Raw genomic sequence first — 13,499 nt, forward strand, 5'->3', positions numbered from 1 at the left:
TGATTTATAATCCTTTGGGTATATACCCAGTAATGGGATGGCTGGGTCATATGGTACTTCTAGTTCTAGATCCTTAAGGAATCGCCATACTGTTTTCCGTAATGGTTGAACTAGTTTACAATCCCACCAACAGTGTAAAAGTGTTCCTATTTCTCCACATCTTCTCCAGCACCTGTTAGAATGGCGATCATTAAAAAGTCAGGAAGCAACGCGGACTCTTCTTTATCCTGGTGGACGGCCTGATGCCCAAGAGTCCAGCCGGTGACTGGGCGGCCCTCTCACAGGAAACCTGCTTATATCAGCACATGCCCTTGTGACTGCGTCTTTACCAAGATAGTCACCTAGGAGAGCCCTGCCTGGGAGCAGGGTCAAGTTCAGGGGTGTCACTGGGCAAGAGGCAGGAGAGGCCGTTTTGTGACCCACAAGTCCAAGTGCAGGCAGTTTCCCAGTCCTTACTGTTGTGCCCCTGCGACTGCATGGCCCTTGTGGAAATGACTGTAATTCTGAGTTTCTGAATAGGCCTGGCCAGGCTGGCCTGGTTGGATTATCAGGCAGGAGACATGACCTGTCTTCCCTGAAACATGATGGCATCGTGAACATTTGGGAAATAGGAATAGAACCTTCCCTTTATCTTACTAACGTCCAAGTTTTCCATCTCTTTGTTTTGGAAATGAGGCAGGCCTAATTTACCAACACAGTTTTAAACTGACCTACCTGCTCGAGAGGCCGGCCTTCCCTTCCCGGGCAGGGATGCTGGCGGACTCAGTTTACGTGGCCTCTTGAATTTCTCCAAATGGCCTTGGTTGAGAGATTTTACTAATGAGATTTTCAGGGCCTTTTTACCCCAATGAGAGTGGGTGATTCATTTCAACTTTTTCTTCTCAGATTATTATACAGGAATCAGCAAAATCATCTGAATGTGAAGCAGTAACCACAGGGTTGTGTGTCTACCCCGAGAGAAAGGGACCCGGGTGAAGCCTAGTCCCGTGTCTCATGAGGATCTTCAGGAGAGGCCCACACACAGCTCATGATAGAAAAGATCAATCCAAATTGACTGTGAATATCATAAAGCAATGCCACTATTTATGACTTTTCAGCTTTGTAAAATATGCTGGCAGATTTGCTCGTGCTCAGGAGAATTTGATAGCTAAACCCACAAGGTTTCTAGCTGCTTAACCATGAGGCAGAGAAAGGTCACTTTTTCATGGACTGAGTGATTAATAAGATTTTTTATTGCATTTGTTCAATACTTCAGTTCAGAAATCCATGTACTTGTGGAGTGATGAAAGGTGGACCCTGGGGTTTTAGTAGTTTAAAAAGGGCAGAGTTTGGGCCCTGCCATGGGGATTGTGCCCTGGGGCAGTGGGACGAAGGTTTTGTGGTTTTGTGGCATGTAAATGATGGTTCAGCAGAAGGTTTGTTTTTTGTTTTGTTTTATTTTTGGTTTTTTCTTGCTAGTACAAATCCCAAAGAAGCTTTCTTTTAAAACTTTAGTCCAGGAGCAAGTTTAATTGAACAGCAGGTTATTAATTTAATCCTGCTGTTTAGTTGAATACATTAGAGACATTTTATTGAGAACACTTTCCTTCTGCAAAGTATCTCTCACAAGTAGGTGGTGCTCACCCAGGGGCCAGGAGAGAAAGTCCTTTTGAGAATACTCAATTTCGATTTAGGGACTTAGGGGCTGTTCTTGGTCCTTTTCAGGGATCCCTCTGCGGGTGACCCTGGGCCAGAACAATGACCAGCCTCGGGGACCCTGGCTGGCACGGTGGTGGGCTACACAGGAGAGCCCTGGGACCACGTCTGCATTGGGGTGAGGAATTCACAGAGCAGGGTTCCTGCAGGCTTCGCTATGATGGTTTCTCCCTACACTAAGATGGGTGTTGACAGCGAGGCTGTGGGGTGAGTGGGTACAAACCAGACAGAGGCCCCTACAGTCCTAGGCAGGAGGCGCCCCTCCCAGGCAGCAGGAAGGGCAGCGTTGGCCTGTCCGTCTCTCCAGATGAGTAACGTCTGGTGCTTTTCCCTCCCGTCAAATGCAGGCAGCTCTGCCTCCCAGGAGCTTCACCGGGCCCTGGGCTGGGATGCGCATGCGCAGAAAGGCCTAGGTTGCTGCCAGGAAAGGAGAGGTGCCTGTAGGGACAGCACCCTTGAAGGCGCCTTTGGGAGTTGGGATTGCCTGCTCTAATTTCTGGAATGGGAATATAATTACGCTTGTGTGAAAGTAACCCTCAAAAGTAAGTGAAATCAGCTGGCTATATTGTGGAATAACCACGTAAAATTCCATTTATTCAGCAAAAGAGAAAACAAAAAGTTAGTAAACTACTCCGAGCCCTGAAGGTGGGGGTAGGCGTTGATGTGCCCCGAGGCAGGGTAACACAGGGATGCAGACAGAGGCCTCGCCTGCCGGCCCAGGTTCCCTTCCACGCTCACTCACAGTTGCCCGGGTCCACCTGGGGCCACCTGGGCTCACAGGAACTCTGTCTGTGCCGGCCACTTCCACTGTTAAACGTTAGGGATTTAACGCCCCAAGGGCAACCCTCAACCGAGGAAGGACGGGGGTCAGTAGGTGAAAACCTGCTTCCCAGTCCTCAGTGAGGATACCTCTCGGGCAGATTTGGGCACATTCCTCGCCCCATGGCCCACCCTCCATCGCTGGCTCCTCTCCTTCCGCGTGTCCATTCCCAGGACCGCCTGGAATCACCTTCCAAACAAACGCCTGCACCCTGGCCCTGGCCATGCGGCTTCTTTAGGGGTCTGAGCATAAGGCAATGGCCTCATCTTCAAGGATGAGGTGGGAGCCCGGTCATTCTGCCCTGAGCTGCCACGCTTTTGATGGTCCGGGACTCTGGAGCAGCGGCAGCCACAGGCTCCAGGAATGTTCCCCATCCCTGAGAGCAGGCAAAGTCCAGGGGCCAGGAGAAGAGGGCCACAGAGGGGGACAGGTTGAAAGGGAAGGAGAATGGCCAGGCAGTTTCTCAAAAATGAAGTCTGTCCACATGCAGCTGGCATCATTAGGGCTTGTGGGATCATTAGGGCTTGTGGGAGGCGTAGTGTGGGCCTGGGGGACAGGGGGAGAAAGTCCTGGGAAGGAGTCCGCTGGGGGTGGGTTGGGGCATCTGGGCTCAGGAGAGGCCAGGTGGGCTGCAGATCCAGGCAGGCATCTCCAGGACAGTGCGGGAGCCGGAGCTGGAGAAACAGAGCAGGCAAATCTGGACAGAGCTCGGGGACACGGGTGTGGCCCAAGTCTTCAGCCCCCGGCCCTGGAAGCGGAGGTCCTGGGCTCAGGCCCCGGGGAGGTTTTTGAACCCTCCTCATGTGGCCCCTGGGAGTGCTGTGTGGCCGGGGCCCACTCCCCCACTCTCAGTGGTCTTGAACTTCTGCTGCCCCAGCAGAGGCCTTTGGTCAATGTTCCTGAGACCAGGGGAGGCAGGAAGAAACAGGAGAGATGAAGACAGCAGGAAAGGAGGGAGGGGGCTGGCACTGGCCACGCAGCCTGCAGGCTGCGCTGAGAAGAGAGGCTGGGGGGCAGGGCCCATGACTAGGGACCAAGGGACCTGGAGATGCATTTCAGCTGCTGGGGTCTTACTTGGCGGCGGCAAGGGCAGGCCGCCCTCAACACCTTGGAGCAGCCTGGCTTGTCTGTCTGTCTGTCTTCTTGTGTTTCCAACACAGCATGAAATAATATAGCATAATGTTACCTGGGAGCTTTACTCATTTATTTACATGAGCGAATTCCACGCAGGCCCCAGGATAACCAATTGCAGCCTATCCTCTGCCCACGGGGCATGGGCGAGGGGAAGGGCAGGCTGTGCAAGGAAATCGTGATCGTATTTCAAAGGTCCAGCTGCAGGGTCGTCAAGAGAGGAGGGTAATTGTGACAGATTGCTTCCTTCCTTAGGACGTTTGCACTCATAAAAGCCAGAAGGAAAAATCACCTCTAATTCGATTAACACTTCATGCTCCCGGTCTATTACGGCCATTTGAAGATACAAAGAAGTAAAAGTAAATACATTTTGTTTGACAATCAAATTTCATCAAAACATTAGCTTCCAGGACTTTCATAAAAGTAACCAGGTTTGTCTTTGAGATGGAAGTTCGCCACGTTTGGGAGACCCTGTATGACCCAGCTTTCCTTGAGGGACAGAGACCGCAGCTTCTGTCCCTGGAACACACTGAGGACCACAGCAGGGAGCCATGAGGCTGGGTGGGGGCGGACAGTGCAGACAGACAGACGGACAGACACGCGTTTCTGCAGACGCACACGAGTCTGCCTGGCTAAGCCCAGCCCCAGCGTCAGGGTCGGAGAGGGCATGGCTCCAGCTTTCCTTGGAGAGGCCATGGACTGTGCCCCTGACCTGAGGCCCTCTCAAGGCTGGGGCTTTATCCTCCAGTTCGGGACTTGGCAGGCGCCATCCTTTTGCCAGCTTTTGCCCTTTACTCTAGTCATCAGGATCCCTGGCCTTTTCCGTGATCCAAGGATTGACAAATACTTGAAAGAGGCTTTTTGGTTTTAGAGATGGAAGGTAGCGTTCTGCTTCTGTCGGAGGCTCCCTGCCAGACCAGACCTGTCCCGTCCTTGATGACCTCCGAGAGCCGTCACACGCATGGGGCACCTCCAGGACGTTGGCGTCCCACATGTGGCTGAGCCGTCCTCGAGCTCTCAGCCACTTTAGTTGAACTGAACCCCCTTTTCTCAGAGCTGACGCATCCACTGGAATAATGCATGATGAGTTTCTCAGTCTCCAGAGAGGCTTTTGGTGAAGCTGGGACTGAAGTTAGATCTAGTTTTCCCTGGTGTTGTTTTATAAATGGTGACCTTTTCCTTTATGCCCAAGGTCTTGGCCGCCTTCCCAGGGCTGAGGTGCCTGGTTTCAGGCAGGGGCTCACCCAGACCCATCCACAGCAGGAGGCATGGACAGTGCTGGGCTCGGGCCGTGCTTTGGGGTCTCTTCCCTGCTGAGAGTCTGCTCAAGCTGGTGTGGGTGCTCAGGGAAACCTGGGGCTCCTGGCAGCCACTCATCACGCGGCAACACAGAGAAGCAGCCCCCTGAATGCTAGGAGGGAGCTGGGGCAAGACCACCAGGGCCTCGAGCACCCAGCCGAATTGTGGACTCATCTGAGGGCTCAAGGAGGAGAAGTTTTAGAGGGTGTGAGTTGAGGGAGGTGACGTGGCAGGGAGGGGAGTGGTTAAGAGACAGCGGTGTCTGTCCCAGAACCAGATGACCATGGCCACATGCTTTGCCCACGTGGCCTTTTATCTTGCCACTTGATCTGGAAAACACTTTTGGGTTCTCCAGACCAGGTCCTTGTCACTGAGAGGATGTTGAAAACAGCTGTGAAAGGGACAGCCCAGTTCCTGTGGCTGTGAAGAAGGTGCAGTTTCCCTTCCTGAACCTCAGACTCCAGGTGCCTGTCCTCTCTCCAGCAGAGATGCCTGCGGGCTGAGACGGTGCCACATGGCGACCTGCAGTCAAGGACGCCTGCTGCCAGCCGGCCACTATCTGCAGGGTGATGCTTGGGCAATGTCCATTTTATGGAGATATCTGCCGAGTTTGGAAACTGCCTCTCTGGCCTGCAACCACACTGCCTCCTCTGCAGCTAACTGCTGGCGCCTGCATTTCTAACAACCAGCTCTGCCTTCTTCCACTGTGGAAATGGGAGGGAATCAATTGCAACCCGGACACGAATGAGGGAATAGAGGAGCTCCAGCCGGCGTTCCCAGGGAGACAGGAGAGAGTCCCACTGCAGGAGGCTGAGAGTGGAAGAAAGGGCACAACTGCAGCCCAGCCCACATGACCTCCAGTCCCCACTCTCGTGATTCAGGCAGGGTGGAGGGACAGTCCTGAAACAGCGATCAGATGAGAATGTGCAGTGAGGGACCAGCAACGTGGTCCTCAGACAGAGTCAAACACTCGCTCCAGCCCAGGAGCCAGAACAAGACCCTGTTGTTCTCCCACCGAGGCAGCTCCAGTATTTACAGACACAGCCACTGTCACAGACACAGCCACGGTCACAGACATAGTCACTGACATGGCCACGGTCACAGACACAGTCATGGTCAGAGACACAGCCACGGTCACAGACAGGGTCACGGTCACAGACACAGCCACGGTCACAGACAGGGTCACGGTCACAGACACGGTCATGGTCACAGACACAGCCACGGTCACAGACACGGCCACGGTCACAGCCATGGTCACGTCATCCACAGGGAAACAGACAACAGGCGTGCTGAGACAGGCACCAGGATCGCCATTGCTGTTCGTCCAGGGGGTGATGTGACGATGTACAACAGGGTGAGGAAGAGGGTGGAATCACAAACTTCTGCAGGAAAGGGTCTGAAGTTTACAGAAGAATTTAGGTCTTTAAGGATCAAGTCACATATAAAATGCCAAAGAATCAAAGAAGTGTTAGGCAAGAGGAAAGAGAGAGATCTCTGCTGAGACATGGAGACCCCTGAGGGAGGAACAGCGTGTCCTGGTCTCAGGAGCGTGCTGGGCAGACAGGATTCTAAACACCACCCCCTACCCCGCCCCACCGCTCTGTGCTCATCCTGTGCAGTCCTCTCCTTGAGCGTGGACGGGGCCCACGTCACACCCGTGGCAATGTTGCACTGTGTTGTGTAAGACTCTGCCTTAGCCAGGGAGAGATTCTCTCTCTGGCTTGAAGAAGCTGCCCCACTGTGGGGGCCCTGGGGCAAGGACCTGCAGGCAGCCGCTCGGAGCCAAGATTGGCTCCCAGCTGGCTGAAGACATGGAAAGCTTCAGCCCTGCAACCACAAGACCTGAATTCTCCCAACGTCCAGTGAGCTTGGAAGAGGACCCCAAGCACCAGACGAGAACAAAGCTCCTGCTGGCACCTCGTCTCAGCCCAGTGGGATCTGGGCCAAGGAGCCCAATGCCCCCATGCTGGACTCAGGACCCACGCAGTCCATGGAGTGACCCAAGGTAGTGCTTGTGACCCACTGAGTTTGAAGTCATTGCTTATGCAGCAATAGAAACTGAGATGTGAAGGAGATTCCCTGGGCACCGGTCAGCCACCTGTGTGAGGCTGCTGAGACAGAACGCCCACACACACAGCAAATCATCTGAAGTGGGTTTATTCCCTGCAGACAGGAAACAAGGGTGGTAGAAGATGAGGGTGCCTTGTGAACCAGTCCTGCAGGCCCAGGAAAGCGGCAAGGAGGGAACGGAGCCTCCTCTACCCTTTGCTGTAACCAAGGGGCTCCAAAAAGCAGCCCACAGTGGGTTTTATACCCTGAGGTCATGTGAAATGCTGGGCTAAAGGTGGAAGGATGTCTTGTTTCTGGGGTGGGACCCAAACAAAGCCTGGCTGTTCTCAGCCTGTTGCATTCCCAGTGCATTCCAGTCATTCTGGAGAGGTACCAGCCAGAAACAGGGAGAACCAGGTTTTGTCCACGGCCACCCAGAGAACAGTCCCACAGCATAGCTGGACTTAAAAAAGATATGCAGCTCGGGCCGGGCACGGTAGCTCGGGCCGGGCACGGTGGCTCATGCCTAGTCCCAACACTTCGGGAGGCTGAGGCGAGCGGATCATGAGTCAGGAGATCGAGACCATCCAGGCTAACACGGTGAAACCCTGTTGTGACTAAAAATACAAAAATTAGCCAGACTTGGTGGTGGGCGCCTGTAGTCCCAGCTACTTGGGAGGCTGAGGCAGGAGAATGACGTGAACCTGGGAGGCGGAGCTTGCAGTGAGCCGAGATCGCACCACTGCACTCCAGCTGGACGACAGAGCGAGACTCCGTCTCAAAAATAAATAAATAAATAAAGGAGATACGCAGCTTGCTGTCTACTCAGTTGATGGGCTTTCTCTTTCTTTCCCTGGTTGTTCTGCAACGTTGGACTTCCTTGGTGGTGGTGGCGGTACCGTGTGTGTGTGTGTATGTAGGCACACATGTGCATGTGTGTATCAATGTGTGCATCTTTGTGCATATGTGTGCATTTGTGCAACTATGTACATGCAGGTGTGTACACACGTGCCCGTGTATGCATATCTTAGCATGTCCTGTGTGTGTTCATGTGTTTGCATGTGTGTGCACCTGCATGTGTACATGCTATGGATGTTTGTGTGTGTGCTTATGTGTGTGTGTATAGTCACACACACATATGTGTAATCTTGGCCCCATGGAATGTACTCTCTGGGCAACGTAGATATTTCACACAGGCTCGGGAATGTCAGGCTTCTCTCAGGAGCAGTTCGCAGGACTCCTCGTCCCCATGGCTATCAGGACCCCTTCTTTGGGCGAAGTCCTGTGCCCACCTGGAGGGCAGGGAAGGACCCTGTTTCACACATGGCTGTGCAGCCTTCACTTCAGCCCCCACCTCCGTCCTGGGTCCCAGCCACTGTGCTCTCACCCTTCCCTGAACTGTCCCTGACATGACACTGTTGGGCTTATCATTGTAAGTTGTAATCACTGTAGAGATGGCTTATCTGACCTTCTATAGAGATTATAAATCCCTTCAGCAGCAAAAACTACACATCATTAATTGAAAAATTATTTTATTATACTTCTAGAACTCCAACATTTTTCAGAAACTGGTGTCGTTATGCCACACAGGGTCTAATCCTCTGTCCCTGCAGAGCTGGGACCGTCAGGCTGTGCACAGGTCCCCGTGAGATGGGTGTCTGCCATCTGATTGGGCTGAATGGAGGCTGCCCACAGCTTCTCTAACAGCCCCAGATGCTCCTGGGGCCGCGTGCACTCAGTCAAAGCTAAAGGGACCCATTCTGCCTGGAGACCCTCCCAGAGTCACCCCCTCACTCTGAGTCCCAGCAATGCTTCACCGTGTTCTGTGGAGGAGAATCCCTGGCTGGACCCTCGGTCATCCCACCCAATGAAAGAGCTTGTGGGTTATTACAGAAAAGGCTTAAATTTGATAGTTCAAGATAGAAATTGCCAGTGAAGTAAATTCATCTGTTATGATAAACAGATAAAGCACGTGTTTATTGAAATAGTACCTCTATGAGGAATATTTTAAGAATGCGAATGGGGTTTTGTTTTTGTAAACTTTCAATTACCTTCCCCTCCCTGACCCTGCCCAGGTATTCATCTCCTGCCCAGATCCCAGGGTGGCTTTCCTCAAACGCATGCCCCATCCGAATTTTCTTCTCCCCTGTCTCTCGAGAGAATGCCCAGGCTCCTGACCGTGTCTCAGACTGCCCTGCACCTCAGCCTCTGGCTCTGCTGCCTCTTCCTTGTTCCTTCATGGGCTCTGGCACCCCCAGGCATGTTCAACCTCTTGCGATTCCTGCATTCCCTGTAGTTCATGACCCAGCCTTTGCCCTGACTGCCAGCCAGTCCTGGGACACCCCCCAGACTCCTATGTGAACCGTGAGGAGTATTCATGTTCCAAAGTCACAGCACTCTGGAAGCCACCTCCCCAGGCTGCTGTGGGTCTTTGCTGGGTCCCACTAGTGTCCAGGTCTGTCTCTGCTGTGGCCCTAGTGCCATCTTAAGAGTCTGTTAGCTCCTCACCAGCACTACCCTAGACCATGGGCTTCCTTGATTTATTTCCTCAGGATCCTCAATACCCAGCTTAGGGCTCAAGGCACAGTGAATGCATAGTCCATGTTTTTAAATGAATGCTTTTATGTTCTAAATGACTTAAGCATTCCCTTGCTCTATCAGCTGAGAGAGTCTAGAAGCAATGACACCTCACTAGCATTGAACACACCAGTGCCCAGATCTTGGTTTCTAACACCATTCTAGGAAAGGAGCCAGGGCTTCTTGGAGAATTGACTGATTCAAGGGCAAAGGTGGGACATGCAGAAGATGACCCTGGAGTATCTTTAGTGGCAGAAATTAAGGAGATGCCCAAAAAGCCAAGTGATGAGCTCCTGTCAGAGGCGCACAGGAGCCAGGAACCCCCCACAGAGCTCACCAAGGCCAACCTGGAAGAAGCTGAGCAGGAAAAGAAGCAAAGTCACACTGGAGTCCAGCCCAAGCACGGGCTGAATATCCGAGTCCACAGCAATATAAATAAAAGATTGAGTACATAAGCAATGTGGAGGCATGAACGAGTGTTCACCACCCCCCGCCCCCAGAACATTTCCCAGTCACTCATGTAGCTACTTCTCCTCCTCGGAAGTGGACACAGCCCATACCCCTAAGTGTGAGCTGTGCATGGCGATGTCCTTCCAGAGAGGACAGCATGGAGAGGTGCACTTCACAGTGGGGAGACCTCAGCCAGCCGACCACGGCCACCACTGACAGTGAGGAGTCATGTCAGCAGTGTGTATACCCTTGTTATGACATGATGAGAATGGCATTTACCTGTGTGGTCTTCCTCCCGAAACCCATAACCCCAGGCTATTTATGAGGAAAACCTCAGACAAATCCCAACGGAGGAGCATCCTGCAATGCACCTGACCAGGGCTCCTCAAACCATCATGACTTTGCTCCTCAAAGTCATCAACAACAAGGGCCGTCTGAGACCCTGTCACAGCCAAGAGGAGTCCAAGGAGATATGGCAGCCAAACGTGATAGGGTCCTGGACAGAAACAGAAAATTGGGTAAAACCTAAAGAAATCTGAATAAACGCAGACTATTGTTAGCAATAATGTATCAGTGTTAGTGGTGATGAATCTAGCCTACTGATATGTTAACAACATGAGAAACTGGGTATGAGTATATGGTGACTTTCTGTAATATTCTTACAAATTTTTAGTACGTGTAAAACTATTGCAAACAAAATAATTTATTTTTAAAATGACCTGCCTAAAAGAGGTTAAACTTTGATTGCAAATCAACTAAACTCAGCCTGTTTTCAAGACATTACTCTTTGTTATGGTCTGTAGGGGTTCTGAAAATTTTTACAAATATAATTTCTCCTTTTGAAGTGGGGTGTTCCAGAATGCCACGCCTCCACAGATATAATTGGGGTTTCACATCAGGGGACACAACCCTGAAAGTTACCCAAGAAAGAAATGGTCATGAGTCTAGAAATTAAATTTTCTGATGTTCTAGGTATTGATTTTCTTGGGACATCCGACATGTCTAACACTTATACTCTACCACATCACTGAATCTATTGTACTTTAATGCCGGTTTTTGTTTGTTTGTTTTTAACCATCGATCATTTCAGCGTGGCTTCAGGCTTAGCATTAGATGCTAACAGCAACTCTATTGAATATCTTTCTTTAGGTGTCAGCATTTTCTACCTGGGAGAAAGAATTACACAAAATCGTGTTTGACCCACGCTATCTCCTGCTCAACTCTGAGGAACGAAAGCAGGTAATGGAGTGGGAGGGCACTTTGACTGCAGAGAGGGGCATGAAAGCGACTGCTGCATCCTGGATCTGGGGAGCTTTTCGTTCCTGAATGACAGACACTGTGTTGTAAATGTGGCCGGTGGGGAGGAGTTACAACTCCAGCACTGGAGCTTGCAAGCTTGTGAACAGAAGAGTTAGAGGGACTAATGAAGGCTATTCTGGTCATTATTCTTACCTCACCATTTGGTTATGACCCTGGAAGACAAATACTTTTAAAGATGAAAATGTAGATTTTAGGGGCATTAACCCTCATTCCAAATGACCATAAATCATATGTTAAAAATACAAAATACTGAAGGTATTATATAAAGATAGTGAAATAGGTGGTCTTACGTAAGACCTTAAGGTTTTATATGCTTAAAGTCTTATATAGTATGAAAGTTGTCAGAATCAAAATGAAGTCAGTAATGTTAAGAGAACCCTGACAAATAGAATGGGGGAAGGCCATGAAGAGAGGGTTCTCACACTTGTGTACCTGATAACTAAAAAGGCTCTATGAGAACCACAGTCTTGCACACAAGGCCATCAAAACCTTCTATTCTATTCTATTCTATTCTATTCTATTCTATTCTATTCTATTCTATTCTATTCTATTTGACAGGGTCTGGCTCTGTTGCCCAGGCTGGAGTGCAGTGTTCCAATCTCAGCTCACTGCAACCTCCACTTCCTGGGCTCAAGCCATCCTCCCACCTCAGCCTCCTGAGTAGCTGGGACTACAGGCACCAGCCACCAGGCCTGGCTAATTTTCGTACTTTTTGTAGAGATATGGTTGCTCTGTATTCCCCAGGCTCATCCTGAACTCCTGGGCTCAAGCAATCCTTCCACCTCGGGCTCCCAAAGTGTGGGGATTACAGGTGTGAGCCACTGCACCTGGCTCATCACAAACTTATACACACAAAAAGCACTTCTCCAAGGACACCTGCCCAGCAACGGCCTGTCCAACCTCAGACTGGCTTCGTCCTGTTATGGATCTCTGTAGCCAAAGATAATTATTTCGAAACAATGATTTAATCCTCTCATTTATTTTTCCTTAAAAATTACTGTCTTTTTTTTTTTTTTTTACCTCCCTGAGTATTCTTGTCATTTATGATGGCATGTGTATTCCCATCGCAATGCTCTCTTCCCAAATAAGCATTCGTTTCATTTTAGAGAGCCTCTTTCTGCTTGTTCTTCAAGTTGACAACAATAGTAATGAAATAGGAGTGGTCCAGAGAACAACAGCAGCACAGTAAAGGGTGGAAGTTCTACAGAACATCACCCAGAAAACAAGGAATTGATTAGAAGGGGTTCTCTGGGGGCTATTTTAAGGAGAGACTTGCCAGGGGTCTGCCCTAGCTTTTCACAGAGTAGGTGCCTGAGCCCACACTGCTTTCCATGTCAAACAGACAGAGGGACAGATGGTGTTGGCTCACAGGAGGGGCCTGTGGTTGCTGGGGGAGGCACCAGCACAGCCTGGGTCTGTGTGGCCCGTGGAGCGCATCTGAGAAGGGCCCTGAGATAGACTCTGGGAGGTCTGGACTTCCCTGCCCAGACTCCATGCGTGTGGTCACGTCTTGCCCTCCCTTTGCCCTTTGAGTTCAGAAATGATGCACATGGAAGGTGAGCTATTAAGAAGAGCAGCTGAAAATGGAAGAGCCATAGTTAATTTGGGGAAGAGGGATTCTGTGACCAGACCAGGAGTCCCCAGGTTGGTGTCCGCTGGATTTCTCACACCAGCAGAGTCTGATAAAGCCCCAGACGGAGGGTATGGGAATTGCCATTTTATTTTCAATTATGTCCTCTGCTCATCAAGTTCCTTTAAGCACATGCCTGAGGTGATGTCAGTGGAGCACTAACCCACAGGGTCTCAGTCACATGGACCCACGTTGCTCGTTGTAACCAGCTCCCACTCTGTCCCCACGCCTGCTCCCAGCCCTCGCCCCACCACTCCGCTCACTGGAACTGGACCGTCTCCCTGGAGCAGGCTCGGGGCAGGCTGGGCAGTGTGACGTGTTCCCAGGATTGACTGCCTTGGAATACAGAACTTGAACCTTTCAAGAACTTGGAATTGATAATCTTTTATTGTCTTCTAGCTGAGTTTCATTTTCTATAAAGAAATATTTTAAAATATGTGAAATGTGTTATCATAGTCTCAAAATAATACTACAATAGAGTTAGCTGAGTTTGGGTGTTATATATTTTTTTCCTATAGTGAAGGAAAA

The 13,499-nt window shown here is 50.7% G+C and overlaps 1 protein-coding gene across 1 annotated transcript in view; it reads left to right on the forward strand.

Annotated features, from left to right (window-relative positions):
* TCERG1L (transcription elongation regulator 1-like) overlaps window positions 1-13,499 on the forward strand; it is a 289,722-nt gene that overhangs the window by 267,173 nt on the left and 9,050 nt on the right. The window contains exon 14 of the mRNA XM_011971789.1: window positions 11,171-11,260. Within this exon, the coding sequence (XP_011827179.1) occupies window positions 11,171-11,260 (90 nt within the window). The remainder of the gene's footprint in view (window positions 1-11,170; window positions 11,261-13,499) is intronic.

This window comes from Mandrillus leucophaeus, unplaced genomic scaffold (assembly GCF_000951045.1).
Source record: "Mandrillus leucophaeus isolate KB7577 unplaced genomic scaffold, Mleu.le_1.0 Scaffold1247, whole genome shotgun sequence".
In the NCBI taxonomy this organism is placed as follows: domain Eukaryota; kingdom Metazoa; phylum Chordata; class Mammalia; order Primates; family Cercopithecidae; genus Mandrillus; species Mandrillus leucophaeus.